At 41.3% G+C, this 27,529-nt stretch overlaps 1 protein-coding gene across 1 annotated transcript; it reads right to left on the bottom strand.

Annotated features, from left to right (window-relative positions):
• Nucleotides 1–12,097: 12,097 nt before the first annotated feature.
• LOC124669945 (defensin Ec-AMP-D1-like) lies at nucleotides 12,098–16,691 on the bottom strand. The gene is made up of 2 exons (XM_047206477.1): nucleotides 16,628–16,691; nucleotides 12,098–12,264 (listed from the first exon to the last, which is right to left on the bottom strand). The coding sequence occupies exons 1-2, from the start codon at nucleotides 16,689–16,691 to the stop codon at nucleotides 12,098–12,100; spliced, it is 231 nt and encodes a 76-aa protein (XP_047062433.1).
• Between the last annotated feature and the right edge of the window lie 10,838 nt (nucleotides 16,692–27,529).

Consider the following 27,529-nt stretch of genomic DNA (forward strand, 5'->3'; position numbering starts at 1 on the left):
CCACACGCGGAGTGTGTTCTCCACGACAACGCCCGCCGGGTAGCGTTGCTCGGGCACGGTAGGAGGCCGACGGAAGACCGGTGCGTTGAACCGCATCCTACCGGTGCGTTGCAAGGTCTTGGGTGGGGATTAGCTTCAAGTGGAGAATATATGGATTGTGTGTCGCGCCGAGTGAAGAGGGAAAGAGGGGGTATAAATAGGGCGCCAAATCGATCAATTACAATGAGGCGCGCCTTACAATGAAACGTCGCGCGTGTGTGTATCCGTGTCAATGCGGTGCGCCTGATTCAGTCTTCCTTTATTGCTCTGAATCGTCGACCATAAATGGCTCGAATCGTCGTCCGCCTCGCTGAGCGCCGAGCTGGTGCGGCGCATGCATGGCGAAGTCCGCGACGGGACAAAACCGTGCAACGGTCCGAACCACGTCTCCTCCCTAGACTAATCATACCGCGGAGTGAGCCTCTCGCGGATCGCCGTCGCTCGCCAGATCGCAGCCGTGCACGGCCTCCATCCAACGGCGTAGAGCTAGGTATTGTAGGGCCCGCCCGGAGTCGCTTCGACCGCCACGTGAGAATGGCCATTCCTCGGCTCCCGAGCGGCCGCCGCCCACCTCTCGCCAATGAAGTTATGGCGCGCCCGAGGTTATTGGCGACGCCACGCGTGCCCATCAGCCGCCGCCCACCTCTCGCCAATGAAGCTATTGGCGACGCCACGCGTGCCCATCGCCCGCCGCCCACCTCTCGCCAATGAATTTATTGGCGACGCCACGCGTGCACAGCGGCCGCCGCCGACCACGGTTGCCTGGGGCATTATATAGCGGCGCTCGTTCGGCTGCCTCATCTACTCCCGCACAAACCCTAGCCGCCGCAGAACCTCGCACCGTAGCGCAGCCCACCCACAAGCCCACGAAGGAATCCATGGCTGGTTTTGGTGGGCGGCGAGGCGGTCGAGGCCGTCGAGGCCGAGGGCGCGGTCGCCGTGCCGGAGCAGCATCACCCGGCCGCTCGTCGTCGCCGCCGCCGTCATTGTCTTCGGAGGAGGCGACGTGCTTCGAATTCATCCTACGCATCGACCAGGACCCTCTCGGCATCAAGCGGCTTCCGGACAAGTTCGCCGAGTTCGTCGATGGCGTCGAGCCGGCAGCAGTTGCAGCCTACGGGAGGCGAGCTGCAACTTTCGTCGATGGCGTGTCGAGGTATTGTTCGACGGCCAGGGCAAGATGTACCCGCACACCGGGTGGGACAAGTTCGCCCGCTACCTCGATCTCGAACCCGGCTGCCGCCTTATCTTCTCGCTACGACGGGGATGGCGACATGGTCGTCAAAGTGTTCGACGGCACATCCTGCCGGAGATACTACCACATCAGCCGAGTCAAGCTCGAGCACCGACAGTTAGATATTTTCGAGTGTTCTTTCTTTGCAGCGAAAATGGCCACCGGCCAATAGAACCACTAGTGTACGTTTCCAGTCTGGGTGCCTGGGAGTGTTCTTTCTTGGCAGCGAACACAGGAAACACCCGAGGACGACACTAGTTAGGTTTCCTCATTTTTCAATGTTCTAATCTTGTTTTAAACTATGTAATGGTTTGTGTAATGTTCGTATCTGTGTTTAAATGAAAAAGAGAAAAAAATTAGGTAAAAGTTATTGGTTTCCAAAATTTGTGAAGTTTTTTATTTATTTCAATTTTTGTGATAGTAAACCTATAAATTTCTGTTAAATTCAGGCGAAAAAAAGTTGACAGATAAAGCCATGGCCCATGAGTTCCCTCCCCGCGTGCATTGGCCCGTTACATGTCTGACAGCCTAGTTTTTTAATTTTTCTTTAAATCTGCAGCACATCCGGTTAAATTGAAAAAATTCAAAAAAGTTTTAACCAACGGATTATGTTCACAAAAACGTGTGACATATTGGGTAAAAAACTGGATTTTTTTTCGAAGGTCGAAAAATCGACTAGCTTAGAAAAAGTGGTTTGATGTAACCCAAACGATTCCGTTTCTAAGAATGTGGATTTTTCGACCTTCGAGAAACGCTCCAGAAATTTTTGCACACACTCTCGTATCCATTCTAATACGAAGTGTGAAGGTTTTTTCAATTTTTGAATTTCTGTGAAAATAAACAATTAAATTTCAGTTAAATTCGAGTTGAAAAAAAAACAAAAGAAAACTAGAGAACCCTGATGGATGGGCCATGAGTGTTCCTTCCCGCGTCCATGCTCCACGTTAATGGGCTTAGTAGAAACCGCGTTACATGTCTTTCGGCCTAGCTGATAAGTTTTTTAGTTTTGATTTGAATAAATCTGCAAGCACATCCGGTAAAATTCAAAAAATTCAAAAAACGTTTTAACCAACGGATTATGTTCACAAAAACGTGTGACATATTGGGTAAAAAACTGGATTTTTTTTCGAAGGTCGAAAAATCGACTATCTTAGAAAAAGTGGTTTGATGTAACCCAAACGGTTCCGTTTCTAAGAATGTCGATTTTTCGACCTTCGAGAAACGCTCCATAAATTTTTGCACACACTCTCGTATCCATTCTAGGACGAAGTGTGAAGGTTTTTTCAGTTTTTGAATTTCCGTGAAAATAAACTATTAAATTTCAGTTAAATTCGAGTTGAAAAAAAACGAAGAAAACCGGAGAACCCCGCCGGATGGGCCATGAGTATTCCTTCCCCACGTCCATGCTCCACGTTAATGGGCTTAGTACAAACCGCGTTACATGTCTTTCGGCCTAACCGATAAGTTTTTTAGTTTTGATTTCAATAAATCTGCAAAGCAAACCCGGTTAAATTCAAAAAATTCAAAAAAGTTTTAACCAACGGATTATGTTCACAAAAACGTGTGACATATTGGGTAAAAAAACTGGAATTTTTTTCGAAGGTCGAAAAATCGACTAGCTTACAAAAAGTGGTTTGATGTAACCCAAACGGTTCCGTTTCTAAGAATGTGGATTTTTCGACCTTCGAGAAACGCTCCGTAAATTTTTGCACACACTCGTATCCATTCTAAGACGAACCGTGAAGGTTTTTTCATTTTTTGAATTTCTGTAAAAATAAACTACTAAATTTCAGCTTAAATTCGAATTGGAAAAAAGACAGAAGAAACTAGAGAACCCACCTGGATGGGCCATGAGTGTTCCCTACCCACCGCTCCATCGCCTCCCTAAGGACTATAAAAAGGGCCGCCTCTCATCGTCCCTTTCACACACAAACCCTAGAGGCTCTCTCCCCAACCCTTGCCGCCACCGTCTCAACAAGAGTTGACGCCATGGCTGGGAGAGGCGGAGGCCGACGTGGTCGTGGCCGTGGCCGCGGCGAGCCGCACGCTCGCCGTCGCCCGCCACACCGTCGGCTTCATCGCCGGAGATGGACGTGGAGGGGCCCGTGCTGTTCGAGTTCGTCCTCGTACTCAAGGGCGACCCACGCGGCATCCGGAGACTTCCCGACCCCTTCGCCGTCTATGTCGCCGGCGACGATCGACCGGGCACGCCGCATCCGCGGGAGGCTTCGTCCGGCTTCTACCGGTGGATCGTCGACGTGATATACGACGGGCGCGGCAAGATGTACCTCCACATCGGCCGGGAGAAGTTCGCGCGCCACCACGTACTCGAAGCCGGCTTCATCCTCCCGTTCACCTACTATGGCGACAGGGACTTGAGCGTCAAGGTTTTCGACGAGACGCGCCGCCGCCGGGACAACCACGACAACCACGGCGACAAGCACCGACGAGGAGGACGACCGATGAAGAGTGTTGTTTCTTCGCAGCGAATACGTGCACGGAAGTTTCGGGTGTTCGCCTCATCCTCCCGCTGGATTTTCCAGCTTGGGTGACTCGGGGATTGTTAGCAAGTGAACACAGGAAACCTTGGATGCACGGTCTAGTTAGGTTTAGTTTTTTTGCAAAATTTTATATTTGTGTCCACCATGGTTCAAAATATGTATTAGTTTGTGGAAAACCATGTCCCAATTATGTATTAGTTTGTGGAAAACCATGTCCCAATTATGTATTAGTTTGTGGAAATTGAAATGAAAATACCAAAAAAAGTATTTTAAAGGTTTCGTGTGTTCACACGAAACCTTCGATGCCAAATCAAGTGGATGGATGTGGATGTGGATGTGGATGGGGTTGCCAGGGTGAGTCCAACTGAGTGCATGGTTATTTCATGTGAGAAACCTAGGATTGCATGGTCTATTTAGTCAACGTCGAAATAATCACAAGTACACAAATATGTGACTATTTTTTACCTCAAACTCATATGTGACTATTTTTTACTCCTTTCTTACCTGTACCTTCTATGGTAATCAAACTTGTTGATTTTAGATAACATCTCTACGTGGCAATGACTTTGTTATCGAGGGATCGAACAAGTTTAGCTACGGAGACTCGAGCAGTCTATGTGAAAAACAATCTATGCATGAGAATAACAAACAAGGCATTCATGCATAACAGCTTATAACTAGCATTTATCTAGATAAAAGAGTAACAGCTTATAACTAGCATTTATCTAAACAAGGCATTCATGCTTAAAAGTTATAACTAGCATTTATCTAAACAAGGCATTCATGCATAACCGTCATAACTAGCATTTATCTAAGGCGCCTTTATCTAAACAAGCAGGCATTCATGCATAACAAGTCATAACTAGCATTTATCTAAACAAGCAGGCATTCATGCATAACACTCGGAGATATAAGTTCTTAATTAGTACTAAGAAATTCCATAAGTAGAACTTAAGGTTCTACGTACACACATTAAACCTAAAAGTTCTTAGTTATCCATTACAACCAGCATGTAAATAAGCTCCAAGGACATAACATATATACGGGGGCGAGCATCGGGCTGAGGCATGCATGGTAGGTTCAGATGTTGCGACGCCTCTTGAGGATCCCGCCGTAACGGGGAAGGCGAGGACCCAGCAGAAACCTTGCAAGTGCCTCGTGGTCAGCCTTGCCCTCGCCACTCGGGGCGCCGTTGCGAGTGTCCATAGCATGCATCTCAAGGGAAGCCGACGCGCCGTCCTTCACCTTGCAGGGACAGAAGGGGCAAGCATGCTTTCCCTCCGCACCGTCTTCGAATCCGAGACTCGAATCCCTTGACCTGCCTCTCGCACGTAGGACTCAAAGTTGTCCTCGTCGACGTCGTCATCCGTGTTGTACCGCAAATAAAGGGGCACATGTGAGGAAGCGGCTAAAGGATGCGTAACATGGTATGGTATTCACAAAGTTCATATCTTCTTAATATTAACTGCTAAATTTAATGAGTAATTCTTACAATTCATACCTGAGGAACATAGAGAGCAAACTTTAACCATGGGAGTTTGGATACACGATTTACAAACTGTTAAAGATAATGTATTTATGCTTTCTATCTTGGTACAAGATTTACATACCGCCAAGAAAGGACTTTCCACACATTTGGCAAACCTGAAGAGTCACTACTAAGCATGAATAATTTCAAAAATAATAGCTTACTAAGAGTTTCTACGACATCCAAAAACAAATCAACTGTAGGTAGGCATTCTTCAACCACCTAAAATTTCTAGGTTTGCAGTGTTGTCAAAAGGCAGTCCATTTTTGGTTACCTTGTCACATATGTTGCTGATTTTGTTTCCTATATTACTTTTTTCATGAAGAAAGCAGTAGCTTTCATTTGAACATATCTTTTATTTTTCTTAGTGGAAGTCCAATTACTATTTTTCTGTTCTGTTTATAATTTGAGCATAAGTTTGAATTTCCTTAGGACTTTATGTTCTTATGCAAGCGCGGACATAAAGCAGTAGCTGATATAATAAATATTATTTCTGGTTTGTTTGATACATACATCAGGATGTAAATGATGAGTTTTCCATCCGACATAAAAAAGCTTTCCCATAATTCACCGAATCTACAGGGAAACGGGGCAAGGACCTGATCCACAATCAAGGTCTGAAATACCAATACTTTTTCCTTGTTTAACACTTGTCAGCACATATGTTTAGTATTTATGTCTGTAAAAATTTAGATGTGCCTTATATTGCTTTTCTACACGGTTCAACACTCTGTTAACTATGTTTTTCTTGTTTAAAAATTCAAATGAGAGGTCTGTATTAAAAAGTGGTTCTCAAGTCGTTTATCATACATTCTTGCGTATCCAAATCATGGTAAACAGCAAACCTTCAGCTCTTGACCCATTTCAATCCCCAACGGCAAATAGGCTCATTTCTATATGAAGAAGCTCCAAACCAACTTAGTATGACTGCAACTTTCATTTATATTAGGCAAGTGGCTTATTTAGTAGTTGTATCTTATTTGTTGTTTGAGAATAATTTAGCTGAATCCACAATAGTTTGAATGGTATCGTCTTCTTATAGTGGTACACAAGTAATGATTTTAATACAAAGTTTATTGCTTTGGATACAAGATCACAATGGTAGAAGAAGTGCAAGAAAAATGAATGTTTGTTGCTTTGGATACAGATCACAACGGGCATTCAACTAGTAATATTAACTCGCCAATGTTTGTTGCTTTTAATACAAGATCCACTTATTTCTGGACGGAGGGAGTAGATCTAACTCGCAGGGCTCGATGTACTCGAGGACATAGCTGCAGACCAGATCGACATAGCATCCACGCGCATCTACTACATCTACTTTGCAGGGGTTACCAGATCTGAGAGGGGAGACATAGATTTACCTCGCAGGGCTGGACGTACTGGCTGGCCTCGTACATGGCGTCGATTTCCTTGTACGCCGCCTCCCTATCGGCAGCGGCGCGAGCAGCAGCAGCAGCCACCGCATCAGCGATGCCGCCCAGATCAGCACCAGCAACTCCCGCGCCGATGTCCGCCGCCGCAGCAGAAGGCGCAGCCGCTCCCGCTCCAGCTCCAGCTCCCGCTCCCGCAACCGCTCCGGCTCCCGCTCCCGCAACCTCTCCCGCGGCCGCCCCCGCAGCCGCAGCCGCAGCCGCTCCCTCTCCGCCCTCCAAACCAGCAGCAGCCGCGGCTAGGTTCATGTCCATTGCCGGATCTCCGCTTCGCCGAAGAAATGGGAGTGTAGGGAGAGAGGCTTCGTTCGCCGAAGAACTAGGGTTAGGGTTTTCTCTCCTCTCGCTTTTTGCCGGAAATGGGGATGGTGGGGAGGGGATGCGGCCGACCGGGGATAAAGTAGTGGACTCTTTTGGACTGTGCGCGTGTGCGTGGACCCGTGTGTGGACCCGTGGGCATTGACGGGCGTGTACGCGGAAGGGGTACGGGCGTGTACGCGGAAGGGGTACGGGCGTGTACGCGGAAGAGGTGTACGGGCGTGTATGTATTCTCGCGGTGATACGCGTACCTCCTCGGGCTAACGGGTCCTGCGGGTTTTGGAGCGGGCATTTCTATACCCGAATCGAAGTTGAAAAGACGATCCTGCCCCTCGCCGCGGAGTAATCTGGGTCGTTCTTGTGTTCCGCTCAACATACCCGTTCGACGTTGGGGGTCTATGGAAGCAGTCGCCTTCAGATTTATACCACAACTTGTGAAAGCATGAAGGCCGTTCCAGTTCTTGTCTGCATCCTGTTGGTGATCACGTTATCTGCTGCTGCTCCGGCGAGAAAGTTGGCCAGAGATGATGGACAGCAGACAGGCGAAACACAAACGAAAATGGAAGTGATTGATGGGAGGCCATCGTCTGGTTATGGTGACCATGTCTGCCCAAGAAGCATGTTCCCCGGTTGCTCATAATGGTTGGAAAAGGTCGTTTCTAATGGTCGTGGTTGACAGGAAAACTGTCTGCTAGCTACATCAATGACGAATCAAGAAATATTGCAGCGAATATGTATAAATAAGCTGATGCTATATACAACAGAAAGATCGTCTATCTCTTTTAATTCGGGTACATGAATACTAGTATAGTTTGAATTTATGTACCAGAAACATGAATATCCTAATTAGCAGCTTATCCTCGCATACATGTTTTCGATAAACAAATATATTAATACCAAGTCGATATTAAATAGATCGAACCTCTGCAACAACTTAATATCAAGAGCAAGTCGACATATCGAGTACACCCCAGCCGCTTTTCAACTCGCTGCGGTCGTCTTGTGCCAAGGATGGATCCCTTCCAATAGATCGACTAGCCAGGCTTTGCCTGACGACTTCACCGATATCATACGAGTAAATGCATGATGCATTATGTATAGCTTATGATTGCATTACGTATACCTCCTGCTCCTCCCAACCCCTCCTTGCCCTCCTGCCGCCGCTGGCGTGCGCCGCTAGGCCTTTTCCCGCCGTTGTGGAGATCCACGGGGTGGCGTTCTTCTTGGCGGCGGTGTGGCTCGGCGGAGGTCGGCAAGGCCTGGCATGGCAGTGGCCGGCGCGCGGCACCAGGGGCGACTTCTCGCACTTCTTGGCGGCGGCAGAGGGTGGCCAGGCTCGCGGATATTGTTGTCCGCGCCAGCAGCGCAGTAGCCCAAGCTTGTCCCTATAGATATCGGGCAACAACGGTGATGCGACGCGACGACGGCTCCCTCCCTCCCGAATTAGCTGTGCAGGGTGGATCAGAACGGGCCGGGATGGTACCAGGCGGAGCTGAGCACCGACGGCGGGGCCCTTGACCTGGGCCTAGATCTGGGCCCATCTAAGCCTGATTCCGGCTAGGCGGGCCCTACTGTCCACAGGGTTCCAGGGGCTCCCGGCAGGCCTAGCAGCCCACCCCTTAGTCATGGTGTGACCGAGGTGCTGGATCCAGGCTAGCGGGCCTAGATCCGGTGATCGCCTGGAGCTGGGGAACTCTAGCTCGTCATTTTGATCTGTCCATGGACTGTCTAGCTAGATTTCTTTGCTCGCCAGTTCTAAGGGAGGTTTTGTTGTGGTATAGGCCATGTTCTTGTGCGAGATCTTGGAAGCCGGGGCGGCGTCCCTGGGAGGTGGACTGCGCGGGCGCTTCTTCGGGAAACGACGTAGCGGTGGTGATGGCCTTCTCCTTGGTCATGATTATGGCAAGGAGCAGACAGCGGGAGTTCCTAGAGTTTATGTCATGGCGTTCTTCTGCAAGATTGCATTCTGGAGCCTGGGCTCGAAGCCACTGGGTGGTTTGAGTTATCGAGTGTGTGCGAAGATTTTTCCAGGCGAAAGCTCAACGTTTCGACACCAACGGTACGGTGGCAACGCCTGCGGGTGTCGTAACCCGCTTGGAGGCTCCGTTGTGGTTATCTTCGTCGCGCTATGGGTATGGGAGAAATCCTTTGACATCGCGGCTTTGACGATAGCGACGTGTGCATTGTTACCCTGTTGGGGGCGTCGTCATGGAGCCCCGATCCTCGGCCGTGTTTTGTTGGTTTCGGGACTTGCCACTTATTGTACCTTTTTTGTTTATATTTGATCTGCTTTATAAGATTGGTTTTCCTCATCACCTTGTATCGGTTTGGCCACGTGGATTTATTTATAAAGCGAGCTGAAAGCCTGTTTCGAGGAGTAAACATAGGGTGTAAAACGACAAGGCTATGTTACTCTTTTCTGCTCACAGTTCCTGCCACACGACGCAGCTTCGCCCACTAGTTGTTCATCGAGCGGAGTTGGAAGCAACCTGCACTGCGTGAGAGTGGGAACTCTGAAACTGAACCCAGACCTCCCTTGCATTGGGACAAAGGAGCGCTACGTGAGCGCAGCAATTTCAAATTCCTGGTCGCAAAGACAACAGTTGCCGTCCTGAGGGAGTCCACGGGCACGAAGCCTTTCTACCGATCCAGCTCCCGTTCTGTAGCATCAGCCAGAAGATGAACTTGATCTTGCCCTCAGGCCTCAGCGGCTCAGGCAGACCTTGCCATACTTGCTCCAGCCTCCAGGTGAGGTGAGGCAGCATAATCCTTCAGAAGAACTGTACCGGGTACGTCGAGGCATGCAGCTGAATACATTTAGTCAACCGCCGTTCCTGGGGCAGGTCAGGCAGGGTAACCGCCCTGGGCCCCCAACACCAAAGGGCTCTTCTCAGGCCATGCAGTAGTAAGCCTATTACTCCTACGGTCATAAAAAAACAACTAGCAGCAGACATATCTCGACAGTTCATTGCCAGCCCAGCAAGGCAAAAGGCCCAGGAAACAAAATCGGCGATGGATGAAACAATCCATGGCGATTTTCTCATGGCGATTAACAGTTCATCTGGTTCATTTGGTTTCACTGTGTAGTGAACCATCACGTGTTTTCCTTTTTAGGAGCTTTCCAACATCTCGTGCTTTGAAGTTTCAAGTTACTGTTTTCTTGGATGAATTAATATATATTGTTGTTTTGGTCTCTCTAAAATCAAGGTATGTCGTTCCTAACCTAAACCAACTCTATTACTACATCTACCTCTGATAAAGGTGGCAATTTTATCCATGCATTCGGGTATCCACGGATATCCGGTCCAATGGGCATGGGTATGAAGGGCTGATTATTCCCACGGATTTCATGAAGCGGATATCCGATAACTCATGGGGCGGGCATGGGTAGAGGTTTTGCCCCATGGATATCCAATAGATATCCGGTTGATATGTGGTCCCACATGTCAGTGATACATGGGATTTTACCTAGACCTAGCTGCCCTACCTTAAGACCAAACTCAGTGAGTCTAAAACATAACCACCGATTACCACTTCTTTCATGGCCTCACATTGTGACTCCCACGCACGTTGTGAGGGAGTCCTTGGTCGGCGGCCCTCCCTTCCACTTCTCCGGCAGTACGGCTCTCCTCTGCCATGGAGACACAGTGGTAGAAGTGGGCTTGCTCTCATCCCGTCGTCCTTCCTCCTCCTCATATTTATTGCCTACATAATTGTTACTGAAAATGCTATGGAAATATTGTCGAAATGCTACTAAAATGTTGATGTTATGCTCAAATATGTTATGTTCATGCACATAGTGCGTAAACACATAGATATCCGGATATCCAGTGGATTTGGATCGATATACAGGCCCATGGATACTTTCATGGGCGGGGCAGAGCGAGGCTTTTGGATTTGGGCATGGATTTGGTTTTGGTATATCCGTCCAAACCCGCTCCATTGCCATCCTTAACCTCTGATGCTAATTAGTTTGTTGCATGTTCATTGAATCTTGACAGATTTGGGTTGAGTTTCGTTTAAATCTGCGACAACAAATTTGAATCAGAGGGAGTACTACTTTTTAATTTGTTATAGAAATGTCATCTACAAAGTGTTTGCCACAAATTAGTAAAAAAACACGAGTTGATTGAATCCTAAAATGGATGATATGACTTTTTTCAAGAATAATGTAACTACACATAGTAGACATGTTTTTCATTACTTATAACAAACAAGGGCCTCTACTTGTATTTCTCCCTAGGGCCTCGGAACTGTCAGGAACGGACCTAACTAGGCAATGCATGAGGCGGTACAAGAGCTATAGAGACACACTATTTGACTAATGGGTGAAGAATAATTTCTCTACACCTACATTGTATTTTCACAGGTGATATTTATGTCACGGATTTTTTTTTCTTATCCCATATGTCAAGAGAACTTAAGAAAAGTATATATGCTAGAAAAGAAATTATGTACTACAAAACATGACATAAAATACATATTTTTTGTGGCTCTTTCAATGTTATGACTCAGTTGTGTTTCTTATATCAATTTTCGTTTTTGGTAAATATGAACGAATTATTTGTATACCAAACATAAGTTATGAATGTAACAACATAAGAAAACCTGGGTGAAAAATAGTGTACTATGCACCCTCTGGGTGCTAAAGCATGTACATATGTTTTTGCATGCATCTAATGTAGATGGTTGGATTCTCACACAAAGGTCAAAAACTTAATTGTGATTTATCTAACCTCGGGCAAATAAAGAACACCCCCTTTTAGTAATTGTTACATGCATTATTATAGAAAAAACAAATGGGTCATCTCAACATTCAAAAGATACAAAACCCTAAGAAAATATACAGCTATGTTCCAAATAAACAGAAAAAATCTATCATGTGATCCATGAGCATTTTCACAGGGCATACAACTATGTTCCAAATAAACACAAAAAATCCTTTCATGTGATTGAACGTGAATGTGAGACTACAAATTCATTAGTCGCATGAAAAAGGCAACTCAAATCAGCCAAAGAAGAACTACATGTCGCCAGCATGTCGCTAGCATGATTTAGTGCACATGCACTTTCTGTTCCAGCCGGAGCACCTGCCGCTTGTGAATCCCTCAGTAACGCACACAGCGGCGCAATTGTCATGGATCAAGCATAACCCTTTGAACTCTCCACTTTGAACCTCACACTCTCTCTCCGCTTTCGTTGGCGCCACCTCTGAAAAATACATGTCACACATTGGTTACGAACAATTAATCAACTAAACATTTGCAGATAGAAATCCAGCCATGTATTTGTATTTTTTAATTAATGCAAAAAAAATTGTCTACGTCTGCCAGCCTTTCCACAACAGAATATGATGAGATTGCATTTCCCATTCGATGCCGGTTTATAGGCATTATATATAAAACTTCAGGAGCCTTCCAGGAAATTATGTGGTCACATAATGACCACGAGTTTGTGGAATACCATCGCTTGTGACATCTATACATGTAATCTAGACCCATATTTTGTATTTTGACTTAACAACTTTCGGACACTTTTCTATATACTTATGTACTACTACCTTCATTAGGGATTATAAACCCTCCTCAAAATTTGAACCCAACCCTTTAACCATAAATTTAACATGACGTATAAATTATATGTTAAATAAATTGCATCATTGGATTTATATTTGAAACATGTTTACAACGGTATAGTGTTTCTGATAAATAAGTTATATTTTGTTTGTTAGTTTTATAGTCAAAGTTAGACTAAAGTTTTGAGGAGGGCTTATATCCGTACAAAGGTAGTACTCCCTCCATCCCATAAATTTGGTTGTATATCCAAATTTAAATAAAGTCTAGGACATGCTTCATGGGACATAGGGAGTACTATAAAAGAACAAACATTTCCTTGAAAGTCACCCCGCTAAGTGTACCAAACCTGATTGCTACCACCGAATTATCCAACTTAATTAGATGTAACGACTAGAAATAATCTACTCCCGCCAATCCATAATAAGTGTCGGAAACTTAGTACTCCTTTTGTCTATAATTGCCTTGCATTCTAGGTTTAGCTAAAGTCAAACTTTCTAAACTTTGGTTAAGCATATAAGAGAAAAATATCAACATTCAAATATAAAATAAATATTATTTGAATTATAAGAAAATATATTTTCGTGTTATATATATTTGGTGTTATGGATGTTGACACATTTATTTATACGATTGGTTAAACTTTATAATATTTGATTTTAACTAAATCCAGAATACACCGTAATTTAAATATTAATAGAGGGAGTATAAAAGTTATACTACGTACTAACTTACTAAATCCCAACACTTGTTATACAGTGGAGGGAGTGACCCGGACTTTTGGCTCTCGGGTGCAGGCGCACCCTATATACTCCAAAAAAATGTAGTAATTTCAAATAAAGTAAAAAAAATCGAATCCTTTTGGGAATCAAAGATAATTAAGTATTGTACTCTATAAATTTGTTTGGCCAAGAAATGTTTCACATTGACTTCAGGAAAAAAAAAATCTATGACGAATATAGCGTGAATAGTACTTTAATATAGGACCTCCAAGTCTGTTTTTTTCACCCAGGAAACAAGAGAAGTTATTCCATGGTGAATCTTTCGTATACGAGTACAATACATGATCATCTTTGATTCCCAAAAAGATTTGAATTTTTTTGACCTTTTTCTGAATTACTACAAAAAAAATTAATATATGGTGCGCTTGCTCCCAGGTTCACCCATGCAATTTCAGTGGAGGGAGAAAGTAATTTGACGACAGGCTGCACCTGGCAATTAACGTTGGGCGGAGCACCCTACCGGCGGAGGAAATTCCTCCCCTTCCCTAGTTCAGCAACATCCCGCTAAACATGTTATCATTCAGTAATTACCTTCAATAGCCCTCCACGCGCGGTCATTGCAAACGAAATCGTCTACTCCGTAGCTCCTCACTGTCCGTCTGCGCCGTCTCCGACTTGCCGATCGCCCACAAAATTTTGATTATCTTTGACAGATTGACCTGAGTTTCTTGATTGGAGGTCATTTATTTTAGATTGGCCTCTGGGTTTCAGATAATTCAGAATAAGTCCATATGCCAGCCATTACTGGATAAATCATGACGGCATGACTCCATGCATGAGGTGAGTATTCCTGGACTATTTGCAGCTGTATTCTCGGCCGTCCGTGGGTCAATCAGGAGAGGCTGATTTGTTTATTCAAGCTGTTCGCATAAATTGGTCTGCAAGTTTGGTCCTAGCACTGATGATAAATTTAACCTATTTAATCTGGGAAAGATGTAAAGTTACACATACGCTTTGCCTCAGTTTTAGGAGAAGTGAGTAGTCAATTGGCTTATTCAATTCATGTTATGTTCTATGTATGGGTGCAGTTGTAGCAATTAGCTACAGCAACTCTTTTTTGGCTGTTGGGGCATGAGTAGCAATTGACTGTTTATATATGTATATTTAATGTTTTTGCATTATAGATGACACTTTGTCTAGACAGAACAAGGATGCTAAGATAAGAATTCACCGGTTCATCTATGTTTAAGTTTTGATAAATATTTTTCAGTACTTGGATGTAGCAATTTTAGCAGGCATAGGAAAAAGAAGGTTGTAACTGGAGTTTATGGTGTTTTACGTATAAGATATGATGTTCATAACCCACGGTAAAGTGTGCTTCAGTTGTGCTACTTATGTTCCATAATATATGCCATTTTAGCGGCTTAGATTGTGGAACATTGTGATAATAGTAACTAGGAAATACGTTTGTTTTTTAGGTTATTATATAGTGAGGAATGGCGCCTAGTTACAGAACCTACATATAAAAACCATGGTATTTTTGGTTCTCCACAAGATTGATAAACAAAATAGATTTAGGTATAGTAGATGCTAAATTGTAACTCTCAGTCCTAAAAACTCATGTGGCAAGCAATGAAATTCAGGTGGGGACTCTCTGTTTTGCCAAAAGAAAAAATTGATTCTATTTTGTTCAGACTCCCCTGAGGTATAAGCACAGTTTATAGATAACTGGTTCAGCTCAAAATCAGCAAAACAAGGCAAATGACTTTCTGTTTTTTGGAAAGTTTTCATTGTAGTGCGTGCTTGTTTTTGGATACTCCTAGATTCATGGTACTGAAATAATTCTAGAGAAATATACAACTTTATCTTAAAAAAGGCTATTTTCATGATACTAAATCATGTCATACTGTTGATTTGCTCCTAAAATGCGGATACATTGTTCTGAGTTTCAATAAGCAAATTATCAGCATTATGCATCTTCTGGACCATTAATTAATATTTATTTGCAGCCTCATTGCAATCTTGATATTATGGGAATAGAGTTAACGTTGTTTAATTAATGTGTATGGGCACAAGAAATGGTTCTACAAATCACAAATTTTGCAAGACTAAGTGCCACCACATTGATGTTTATTTGTTAGGCATGGTTTGAAATGAAAGATGAAGCTAGGAGATATTTGTTATAGGTCAGGTTGACATGTTATATAGACCTTCTCTTGTTTAAAATGGAAACATATTTTTTGTTTATGTAGCAATTGAACTTGACTATATAGTTGGCATGGTGCACATTTTGAATGCATCCAAGTGTGAAATAAATAAGAAAATCAGTTACCTATTAGAATGTATTTTGCAATTTTGGAATTCGTCGCACATGAAGGGATCAAAATGAAGAGGGATATTGTATGAAACCATCCAACTTTTCAAGCCTATTTTATTTTCATTTTTACATCTAACTGTAATAAGATGTGTGTTGCATGTGCATTTTTAATAGTGCTAGTGAATTATGGGAAATATCTAGGAAAAAATAATGAGCTAAAGGTTTCGGTCACCATTAAGGCATTAACACAATACTAATGATAGTGGCAATATATTAGAATAGCTCGCCAAGATTGTATTTTTCCGGTAAGGTGTTTTATTACTTATAAGATAGCATCATCAAGATACAATTCAAAGAGAAGAGGCCAAGATACATGACAACACACGGACAACAACAATTAAGAAAGTACATTTTATGGAAAATTAAGTGACTGGAAGAGAAACACGCCAGAACGTCGGCTCATATACCCAAAAATATCACCTCTAAGTCTCACATGAATAAGAAGTGAGCCCACCTCACTTGGTCTGGAAAAATGGATGTATGCCACTTAGTTCAAGTCCCGACGGACGTTAATTTGGGTTCTCCTACCACCTTCCTTTCAAAAACAAAGTTCCATACAAACTGGATTCTCATTCTAGTGTCATGTATTCTAATTTAGACTAGATTAATATTTTTTTACCAAATTTACAAACAAAAAATGCACCTTTGAAAGAAAATAGCGGGACATGCATATGCAAGATTGGATTCTTAAGGGGACATCTTTTTTACAATCAATATCATATATATTTAAAGTAACAAATAGTATGCGTGGGAATCTAATAGGAAGTTTGTAGGGTCTCATGGAAACGTCAAATTCCTTAACAAGCTATGTAGAGTACATAAATATGCTCTATTTGCAAACATTTTGTGTTGTAGTGTGTGTTCATGTTGTTATTCCAACAACGGAAATGAAGGATACTTACCGGTAGCAACAACGAGCAGTAAGAGGATGACAACGGATGGTAAAAACTTGTGTGATGACTCCATTTATTTTTGAAAAGTGCTCGCCTATAAAAATGTGTACTTATCCACTTGCGTTGTGAAATTTGAATGACAATTCAGAACGATTGGCCCGAGCTTATATATGCATAGTGGCACTCCCATGCATGGAGATGCATAATTTAGCACCGCAAAAACATCTTAGATCTATATACGGAACATGCTAATAATAGGACTATATGTGCTCCACTTGTTGCTGCAATATTGTCAAAGGGAATGGATATATAATCCTCGTTGAATATCAAGTCAATAGGAATCATTTCCCGAAAAAAACACAAATAGGTCTGACTGTTGCTCTTGTTTAAAGAAGATGAAAAGGTGGCACAACACCAGCCTCATATGAGGAATACAAATTTAGAATCACATGATCATCAGATACATATGTTGGTAACTAACTAATAATAGTTGTGCACCAGAAGACGCAACATGCCCTGGGTTATTGCTAAATGTTATCTCCCAAAAAAATACATTTATTTTGTCAAAAAGGCATAGTATTCCATAGTGGTGGGAGCTGGATAGATCGGCGTGTCAAGCATTTCTTGTGTTTGATTCTACCCCTTGACACAAATATTTCTTTCTCGCAAATAACCAAAAAAAAGACAACTCTGCGCGAAATCTCAATGTGTAATAGATGGACCTCCAGGTTGAGTGAGACATAACGAATTCTGAGTTACCGGGGTACAGCAAATCCGATAAGATATAGTAGAAACATACTACAAATATCCTATATTTCATATATTTGTGGCATAACCAGAGAATGCTATTGGTGCCCGAGCACACTAGCTAGAGCCAAACTCGATAATTATATTTTTAATTTTCAGAAAAATATAAAAATATATATATACATATAGGTAATGATGTATACTTCAAGCATGCAATATCTCAGTCTGAAATATGTGTTATTATGGGCTACAAAAAAAAATCTGACAAGGTTTGAAGGTGTGATATTCACATACCTAGATTTATAATATTGTCTCTATTCTATAAAGTAGAATACAATTAGATTGAGACTGTGTACCTTTGAAGTATAAATCATTGCCTAGATGTACATATTTTTCAGAATTTTTTAGAACTTTTAAAATACATCTCTTGATTGTTCAAAATAAATGGCTCCCGTAAGCCCAGGATCCAAATTTCGAGGAGTGAGCCCAGGAGCCAAATTGACCAACTCGACATAATAAGCTTTAGCCACCAGGTACTATATTTTTTTCTACTAGAACGTGAAAGTGTAAAGCTCTCTTTATCAAAAAAAAAAAAAAAAAAAAAAAAAAAAAACAGGTTGAAAAGTATTGTACAACGACACATAATTGCATGGATCATATAAAATGTTGGCATTACCATGGACCATGGGCATGATTTATTCTGCTGTCGTACAATACTACGTACATTTAGTAGAACTGGATACATCTTGACAGTCCAAGCATACCCCTTTACGTCATACAATATCAGTTACATTATATTACACACACACATAACAGAGACGCGTGTCGAAATCGCCTACTTGATAATTTAGTTCATTCATGGATACCAAGTTGGTGCCCAGGGTCCTTTATGCATAATTACGGTTTGTTGAGCTGGTGGTTGTGGAAGATGATAGTACGATACAGATCCACGGGAACGTCACGGTGGGTGTCCGTGGTAGTACTGGTAGTGCTAGTTTTAACATTTTCTATTTCAGCATCCTTGCTCAAACCTTCTGCATTGGTCGCACCAGATACCTGCACACCAAGCGATGGACTCATTCCACCAATGGACAGTTTGCTGTGTTCTGGTTTCAGCTCTTTGCGAGAGGATGACACTTGGTCCGGGTATGCACCACCCTCCAGAACATTGTAGGAGAACATAATCATAAAGATAAGCAGTAGGACAACGGTGTGCGGCTTCGCCATGTTTTTCGCTGAATGGATGGACAGTAAAAATTGTAAGCATTACCATATATGTACATCTACTATTGATCTGCGAAAATGGATTATATGAGTTACACTAGCTATGCTGCAAGAATGTTGAGAACAGAAACTCAAACAAGACATGGTACAAGTTGACGGGAATTTGTAGACTTTCAAGATGAGTCTACACATATGCATATATAGAAAGGTGTAAGAGATTACAAAAGATACAAGATTATTGTGAGTGTATACAAATGAATAGCTTAGTTGTGTTATAAATCATCTATTAATTTTGGGATTAAAGAGGATTTTAAATTGTTTATTGAAATATTTTGTCCTGCTCTGACACCTAATGGAGAAAACTTGGACATATTTTCTAAGGGAGTAGCAATCCTACAAGATCTGACGAAATTAATTTACAGCATCTTAGTTGGTAGTAAAATGCGCATATCAAATTATAATGTGTTAATTATTAATCAAAACTAGATCAAGCATTTTCATACAATGACAAGTTGACTACACGTGCTATTGTAAATCCTCCTAGTCCATGTTATTTATTTTAAAAAAGGCCAGGAGACACAAATAAGTAAAATACATGATCACTTTTAAAAGTTATTACTCTCCATTAAGTTACCTCTCGCAACTACTAAGTTTTCATGAACGGACATATATTACTAATCCAACAACATACTTGTTCTCACTAGATGGTTTTAATAGTAAGAATAATCCAAATACTAGGCAAGGGAAATTCTAATATTAGAACATGCAAAAAATATGAAATTTAAGTAACTATGCTACACTACTACTACATAGCACATGCATTATGTCAAATATGTGATGGAAACTTACATGTTTCAAGAATTTCCCTCTATGCAAGTATGCACACTCGAAGCTGCTAACATATCTATATATAGGAGAAAGACTCAAGGGTTTAACTTGAAAATAAATATAACCATCTCTTCCCTAGGATAGTGGATGTCAGGCACGCGCAACTTTTACATGAATTACAATCGATGCTGCTATATTATTCCGACATCTTCGATGGAAGCTAAAGTGGAGCGCATAAGTTGTATCCAATAGAACAACAAAGTTGTGTAATTGTGCTCTTACTGAACGACCACTTCGGTTTGTCGGGATTATCCAAAGATACTTTTCACTCCTTGCATGGTTTTACATTTTGTAGCACATAGTTAATTTAAAAATTACATCAATATTTATATGTGATTGGTTAATAACTTACAATTGCATGGGAAATGTGTTATCATTGTTTTAGCATACCTAGATACACTTGTTTTCCCTTACTCAAAATGCAAAAGGTGTTGTTATTATTTTTGAACAGATTTCAACATTGCTCATTCTACACCACTGCATATGGCATATGTCATGATTTGCTAACATAGTCTAGGTTATAGCAATATCTGAGCCTCAGTCCTAGATCTTTAACTTCCCTTATCAAAATATATAATTACACCAAAATCCGTAATGTATTGTTGTGTGCATCCTGCAAAGTATAACTTACTTGAAAATTTATGTTGGATATAATATATACATCTGGAAAGTTTGTACTAAATTATCATTACTTGTGTATGTAAATTCAACATTCCACTTTTTCAAAGGAAAAAATCTTCCAACAAAGAATAAATGGGTAATATTGCTAGATATATGCGCTTACCAAATACTTATCATTTACCCTAAATCCCAATCTGTGATGGGTTAGCAATATGTATCTCGAGCCTTCATTATATTCTTATTAGACAGTTCATTTAACAGACCGTGTCCGAATTATATTACCGACTCAGATAATTCTAGATAATAAATGTTTGAGATATATACATTGAAAACCCGTCTTTAATATAGGGTGAAATAGATTCAATTCGTGCAGATAGTCCATCATCACAAGCGGTTTATATGATGAAAAGACGTACGGCACATTTAGCACAAGCGTCTCTGATAGTAATTATTAGCGAGGGGTTCACTGAATATATATAGCCTAAGGTACGTAATCAATTTCCTAGCCACAGCTGTGTTCATCTTGTTGAAGTACAACCAGGCTGAGTTTCACCAACCATGAAGGTAGCAAACAACATGCATGGACTATATATGCTTGTCAGCTTGTGAACTATCCCTTTTAAATTGATTGGATTGAGGTACGCGCATCACTAATTCTGCTACTGAATGTAGCTAGCCACTAATTCCTGCCAGCTAGAAAGGTCATACCCGATGAGACAAAATCATCTCCCCAATATATAACGCTATCCCCAGCCTAAGATGTTTCTTTTAGTATATCAGTTTCCATTATGCTTCCTAGGTAGGTAGACCTTATCATTTACCATATACTATTAGTTGGCAACTAGCTAGTACTCATGTTTTCCAAAAAAAAAAAAAAAAAAACTAGTATCTTATATTGCAAGGAAATTGTTGATGGGCATTTGATTTTCACTTAGTACCTAGCTATAACTGTGCTACTCTCGGAAAGTAATTATTTCTTATGGGAAATATACCTCCTGAAGAAAGATCAGCCATTGTCTCGTCCACTAAACATGAGATCATGATTCGCAAGCATATTCTACAAAGTCTGATCATTGCCCCGCCAACAGTATGCTAGTTAATTAACATCCTTGTGACGCTCTTTTTTGCAAACAATCTTCTGTTGGCAAATGGAAGTGCTCATGCTTTTGAATTAGAAAATATTCACATCTATTGAACTATGAATTAAAGAAATAAAATGGCTAGTTCGGGTAAAAGAGATCCTTTTAGAGAACCATGGAGCCGCTGATAAATCTGTGTATTCTTCGGGACGTGGCAGCATAGTATGTATGCTTACGTAGATAATTGTGATAAGAGATAACTGCATCAAAAGTACATAAACTTGGCTTGCCAGATAATTTCAAACATTAACTTGGATGATGCAACCAACTACTCCTTGAACTTGGTCTGAAGGAACAATTCAGTCCAAATCGCAGCAGCTAGCTAGGCAGAACCACGCCACGACGACCTATCACTTCAGTGAGGAACTCATTTGTGCCTTGTGCGACGATTCTCCCATGCGTGCCACCGGGGTGTGTTTTTGCAAATGAACTCCTTTGTATCTCGACTAACCTCTGAAGTCCCTCTAAAAAGAAATTCCATCACGCCTGAACCCAGGGGGAATCAGAGACATCGTCAAAGATACCTCTTTGTCGCGGTAGCGTGGTCGTGGCATTTGGCTTTGCCGGAGATGGGCTTGATGATGGTTCATGGGCTTAGGTTACATTCATGATGTACTACGACTGCAGCACCAAGGCGGCCAAGAGGATAATGAGATTTCTCTCCTATGTTTATGGTTTTAAGCCAATTTCAAAGAAGTTTATTAGTTGTATGATAGTGTCCTAGACTTTGTCGATGTTTTGCCACAGCATGAGTTTGATCCATACTACACCTGCACTGAGCACAACCACGTTGACTGGTGCGGGCATTGGTCAGTGTCCTGCTCACCGTGTGTACAATGAAGGGAGGGACTCAAGGAGGAGTTTCGCGGGCTGTCCATATGGTGTTACAAAACTGTTTTATCGCTCTTTATCTGTACGAGTGTACAACAATATGTATTGCCTATTAGTAAGCATGATTGCTTTATAATTTTCTTAGGGATATCTAAATTGCACATATGATGAGCCGAAATAATAAGAATGAGATTGCACGGAAAGATTTATCATAGGATAGCTTACCAACAAAAACATCAATGTTGCAACGAAAGTTAGAGAATTCTAGAGTAATAGGATGATGCATCAACAAGAAAGGTGTTAAGGGGAGAAATGCACAAAGGCAATTGCCGATAGGGGATAATATAAGATGCTAGGTTTTGCGGGCACTTATGTACTTAGATCTGTACAGGATAATGTTTATAGTTAATGTTATCATGTAATAGGACTGTGTGATTCTTAACATGTAATAGGCTATTGAGCAACCGAGGTACGTAGAGCAAACGCAATGAAAAAAAAGTTAACAACTGTTGCGGTCAAAAACCCACCGGCGAGCAGCGACGGGCAACACAGTAGAGCCGGGAGGCTCCCAGGATTGCGGTGGACCCTGGTCCCTCGGGCGACGGCCCGCAATGCCTTCTGGCACACGTCCTGGTGCTTACGAGGGCGTGCCACCTGACCTATACCTGGTCAGGAAGGTGATGGTTTGCTTCGACTAGTTTCTGCATGGCAAACACGTAAACATTAAATACGAGCCCCGATCGGCTCTTAAGTTGTTCGTGGATCGGCTCAAAGAGCCGATTGCCCCATGGTTCATGTTAGATTTATAAGGACATGGGGATCATGCTTTATCAATATCAAGCTAAACTAATCTACGATAGTCTAGGGTTTTCACCGTATAATCGGAACATCCTATGCGTAATTGAGCCTAGCAGATACGTAAGATGATGGAAAACCAGCCCTAAAGAAGCCTAAAAACCAACGTGAAGTTGATCCCCGGAACAATCCCTCTAGAGCTTAATAAACCACGCCTTACGCACTACCGGATCGTTCAACCCGTTTATAAGGCCTAACCATACGGATATCAAACCAATCCTTGAAGAACAAGGAGCAACTATAACGGATTAGATCTACTAAATATCGAACAAGCAAGATGCTGCCCTTACACCTAAAATAGGTGTAAGGGCAGCTAGATATCGAGGGGTGGCGCAGCTAAACAAGTACATCGTGAAAACATCGACGTCAACCCCAAAACACCTAAGATAAGGGTGTTGCTCGCCATCAAAAAGGCTTCAGCACGAGCAACACCAACAACGAATAAACGATATCGCCTAGATCGCAAGATGCGATCTAGGCAGCGATGTTGCTTACCCGGGAGAAACCCTCGAAACAAGGGGTGGCGATGCGCCTAGATTGATTTGTTGTGAACGTGATCGTCCTCCTTTCTCAATAACCCTAGATACATATTTATAGTCCGTAGACTTTCTAACTTGGGAATAAACCCAACCGTGTACGAGCTAAACTCTATCTCTTAATTCTAACCGACACGTATCCTACTATAATTTACAGATACACGGGCAATCTTGCCCAAACTTCTTGTACAAGGCCGGTTCGGGAATATTTTCCGTGCATATCCTCTAAGCCCATTTAATCACGGCCCATCTCCAGACTTGGTTAAATTCTGGTGATAACAACAACTCTATATATTTTTCCATCAACAATTTCAAAACTCTATTAAATTGTTAAAGAAATCTATAACTACTAAGGAGGCGTTGCACGTTCTCTGCAAGTGGCCGCAAGCCGTCCAACCATATTCACCGCTCACTACTGCCCCAGTCAACGGGGCGGCATGAAGCAATCACGTGCTTGGCCAGGCCCATTAGCGAGGGCAAGATGTTTTAGGGTTTTTTCGCAGGTTTTTGTTTCTAATTTTCTGCTATTTTTAGTTGGTTTATTATTGTGTTCTTCTTTTTGCTGGGTATTCTTTTTTTTTCAACCGGTTTTTGAACTTTTCCAATTCTCAATATTTTTTTACTTTTGAAAATAAATAAATAAATTATATTTTAGAGTTTTATTTTTCAATTTTGAATTTTTTCCGATAGGATTTTAAATTTAAACTTTTTTAAGTTTGGACTATTTAAATTTGAACAATTTTCAAGTTTAAACAATTTCCAAGTTTGTACATAAAGAAAAAGGAGAGAAACGTACTACTTATTTGTTGGGCCGCGGTTGGAGTGGTCCATAAATCCGTCGCTTCAGGCGGCCGTTATGTTCGTTCCCGCAACAAATGCTATGTCCTGACCATGTCGGTGGCTACCAAGTACCGCATACAACTAAGCATGGTGATGGGGGTTGGCCCTTTTTCCTTTTCTTTTCTATTTTAATTTATTTTCCTATTTTGGTTTCTATCTTTTATTTTTTTTCTTTTTTCAGATTCAAAAAATGTTAAAATAAAAATTGTTAATATTTTCATAAATGTTCATATTGCAAAATTTTCAAATTTGAAAATTTCTTAAAATATAAAAGAATTCAGATAGAGAAAATTGTTCAAATTTAAAATATTCAAATTTTGAATTTTTTAAATTAGATTTTTTTGATTTTTTATAATTATTTTGATTAAAAAATGTTCAAATTTTTATTTATTCATATTCAAAAAATAAAATTATAAAATGTTTCGTATTAATAAAATGTTCAAAAAGAACATAATAGAAACAACATGAAAGAAAAAAAAGATAAATACAAAAAAAAAAAGAAATTAATGGGCCGGCCCAACATCCCCCGACCATGGGTGTGTGGTCGCTCGTACCCACCGACCCGATCCGGGGGCTCCTCTACACCGACCTGGTCAGCGGGTAAGGGGCACCGCACAGGCGCACACCCTAAGCATGTACGTTTCTTTTTCTTTTTTTATGTTTCTTTTCTGTTAATTTTTTTTCTTTTTTCAATGTCTAACATTTAAAAAAAATACTTGGAGGATAAAGTTTCAAAAATGTTCAGGCTTGAAATTTTAGATATTAAAAACTTGTTCAGATTTTTTTTTTACTTTTTAAATTTTGAATTTTTTTGAATTTAAACATTTTTTACAATTTTAAAAATCCTAGTGGTTTAACATATTTTAGTATAAACATTTTCCGAATTTGAACATTTTTTAAATTTGGACGTTTCTTAGTTGTGAATATTTTTCAAATTTGAACATTTCTTAGTAGTGAACATTTTTTAAATTTGAACATTTTCTCAAATTTGAACATTTTTTAAATTGAACATTTTTTAAATTGAACATTTTTTAATTTCAAATGTTTTTAGGATCTGAAAAAAAAATATAAATAAAAAATAATCAGAAAAGAAAACAGAAAAAACCAGAAAAATAAATAAAAAACAAAAGAAAGAGAATAAAAAAACAAAAAAGGGAAAAACAGAAATGGGCCGGACCCTATACCCGATGAGGGTGTGCTGGTCGGTGTATAGGATTCTCCACCCGTCCCCGTTAAAAGCTTGTTAGGGCACCCACAATGTATAGCCAAATGTGGTTCTATATTTGCTTTTTGGTTTTTGGAACTAGTTCCCTACATTGTGAAGGTAGTTCCAAAAGAAGCAAAAGAGGGAACCGGAGCAAGTAGTTGCTCCGATGCCAAGTTTGTGGCCAAATTCTTGATGGGTTAAAATATGCATATGTAAGGAAGAAAGAGAAGATGGTTAAGGTGAGAGAGAGGATGGCTGTAAACAAAATTAATTCTTTTACATTGTTTGTGTCAGTACCAGGGCCCACTGTATAGACATTTGGAACTAGGCAACATTGTGGAGGTGTTGCCATATATTGCTTCGATGCCAAATCCTGTGTTTCGTCAGATTTGGCGATCTATACATTGTGGATGCCCTTAAGCCTTACTATACGTTTGGGCCAACCAAGGTGCGTAAGTTGTTTATCTTTAGGCTTGAGCTAAATAGATTCGTATTTCTTCGGAGCCTTTGAAAGGCCCAACGGGCCATGGTTGCATTGAGACTAGCCCAAAAGAGGGTTCTCTTCTCCTCCTTCCCCGTCTGTTCAGCAGCCTTTCACCCTCGCCGACGTGGACTCCGGTGGCACCGGCCACCGGGAGACTCCTGCCTCTGAGACTACCGCTCTCACCAAGTAAGAAACTCATCGACGTCGCTTGTTTCCGGTCTCCACTTCCTGTATTCCAGTGATGAAATGCTATGGCTTACTCTCTAGTCACCACCGATGTGTTCTTGCTTGGTTAATTTAATCACTGGGGCAAGCCTTGTTCCCTCCGATTAATTGAGCTGTTGCTCAATAGCCGATGTGTTCTCAGTACTGACTTTGTTGCTCCCGTTCTGGTTTCTCTTCGAGCTGAAACCCTTCTGAATAGCTGCCACTGCATTCTCCTATATAGTGGTGACAAGGAAGCTGGGTCGGATCTGGATTTTAGGGCTGTGATAGTGTGGTCTGGGGACTGGAGATTGGAGCCCTTGGATTTTCTCACCCGTGTGGGGGCGGGACTAGACGACTAAAAGTGATGTTTACTTCTACCACAGCTTCTTATTTATTCGAGCAAAATCATGCTGTAATTTTGTTCAGTTTGTTGTGAGATAATGTTAAACAGTAGTCATCTCAGAATCATATAGTGAGATAAAGATCAAAAGAGAGTCACCCCTCCGAACGTCGCGGTAGCGAATCCCTACTACATGCGCTAGCCAGCTTGTGGAAGGATCAAGGACACGGACCAAGGCGGCGGTGTACCTCCAGAGCTTCATGCTGAGAAACAAAGAGAAGAACAACCTTCTTGTGTCCGTCTTGCCTGAGTAAGTACACATCCGCTTGCGGCCGTCGTAACTTATGTTTTCTTATAGAGCTTCATGATGTTGAATTATGCAAAAATCTTTTAGAAAACTATGTGGCAAAATGAAAATTACTTGCTCTAATTATCAAATTATGCAAAACCATTTAGAACACTATGTCTAATTGTCACATTATGTTAAGTTCAAAGTATTACTATGTCAATTGGTAACATATTTACTTTCTTTTATTAAGTTCAAAGTATTTTCGAAGTACTTATATATAGAATTAGGAATGTATTTCAAAAAAACAAAATACTTATATTAGATACTAAAGTATATGACGATAAAAAGAATGTCATGTTTGGTATATGACTTTGCAAAATGTATATTTACTTTCTTTTATTAAGTTGATACTTTAAGTTCAAATTTTATAACATTTCAAAATGTGCCAAAACACCACTCCCATAATACTACATTATATCCAACGCAATATACCTTATATTTGAAAACTGATCGGGTCGGACGCGGCAATTCGCGCCATATAGGTACTATCGATGGGCGCGGCAACGCACGCAATTTTAGTTTCTTTTATTAGGTTCATCGTTACAAATATCTAGAGATGGATTAGAAATATACAGAAATCGAAAATACACAGTGTGTATTAAAATTTGGATGATGGAACGACGTGTGAGCGACAATTAACAAC

The sequence above is a fragment of the Lolium rigidum genome, chromosome 7 (genome assembly GCF_022539505.1).
Source record: "Lolium rigidum isolate FL_2022 chromosome 7, APGP_CSIRO_Lrig_0.1, whole genome shotgun sequence".
Classification (NCBI taxonomy): Eukaryota; Viridiplantae; Streptophyta; class Magnoliopsida; order Poales; family Poaceae; genus Lolium; species Lolium rigidum.

Bases quoted from the DNA above. Each gene is read 5' to 3' on its own strand.
- LOC124669945 (XM_047206477.1), bottom strand. From the start codon at position 16,691: ATGGAGTCATCACACAAGTTTTTACCATCCGTTGTCATCCTCTTACTG. The intron at 12,265-16,627 runs GTAAGTATCCTT...TGTATTTTTCAG, and splicing joins ACTGCTCGTTGTTGCTACCG to AGGTGGCGCCAACGAAAGCG.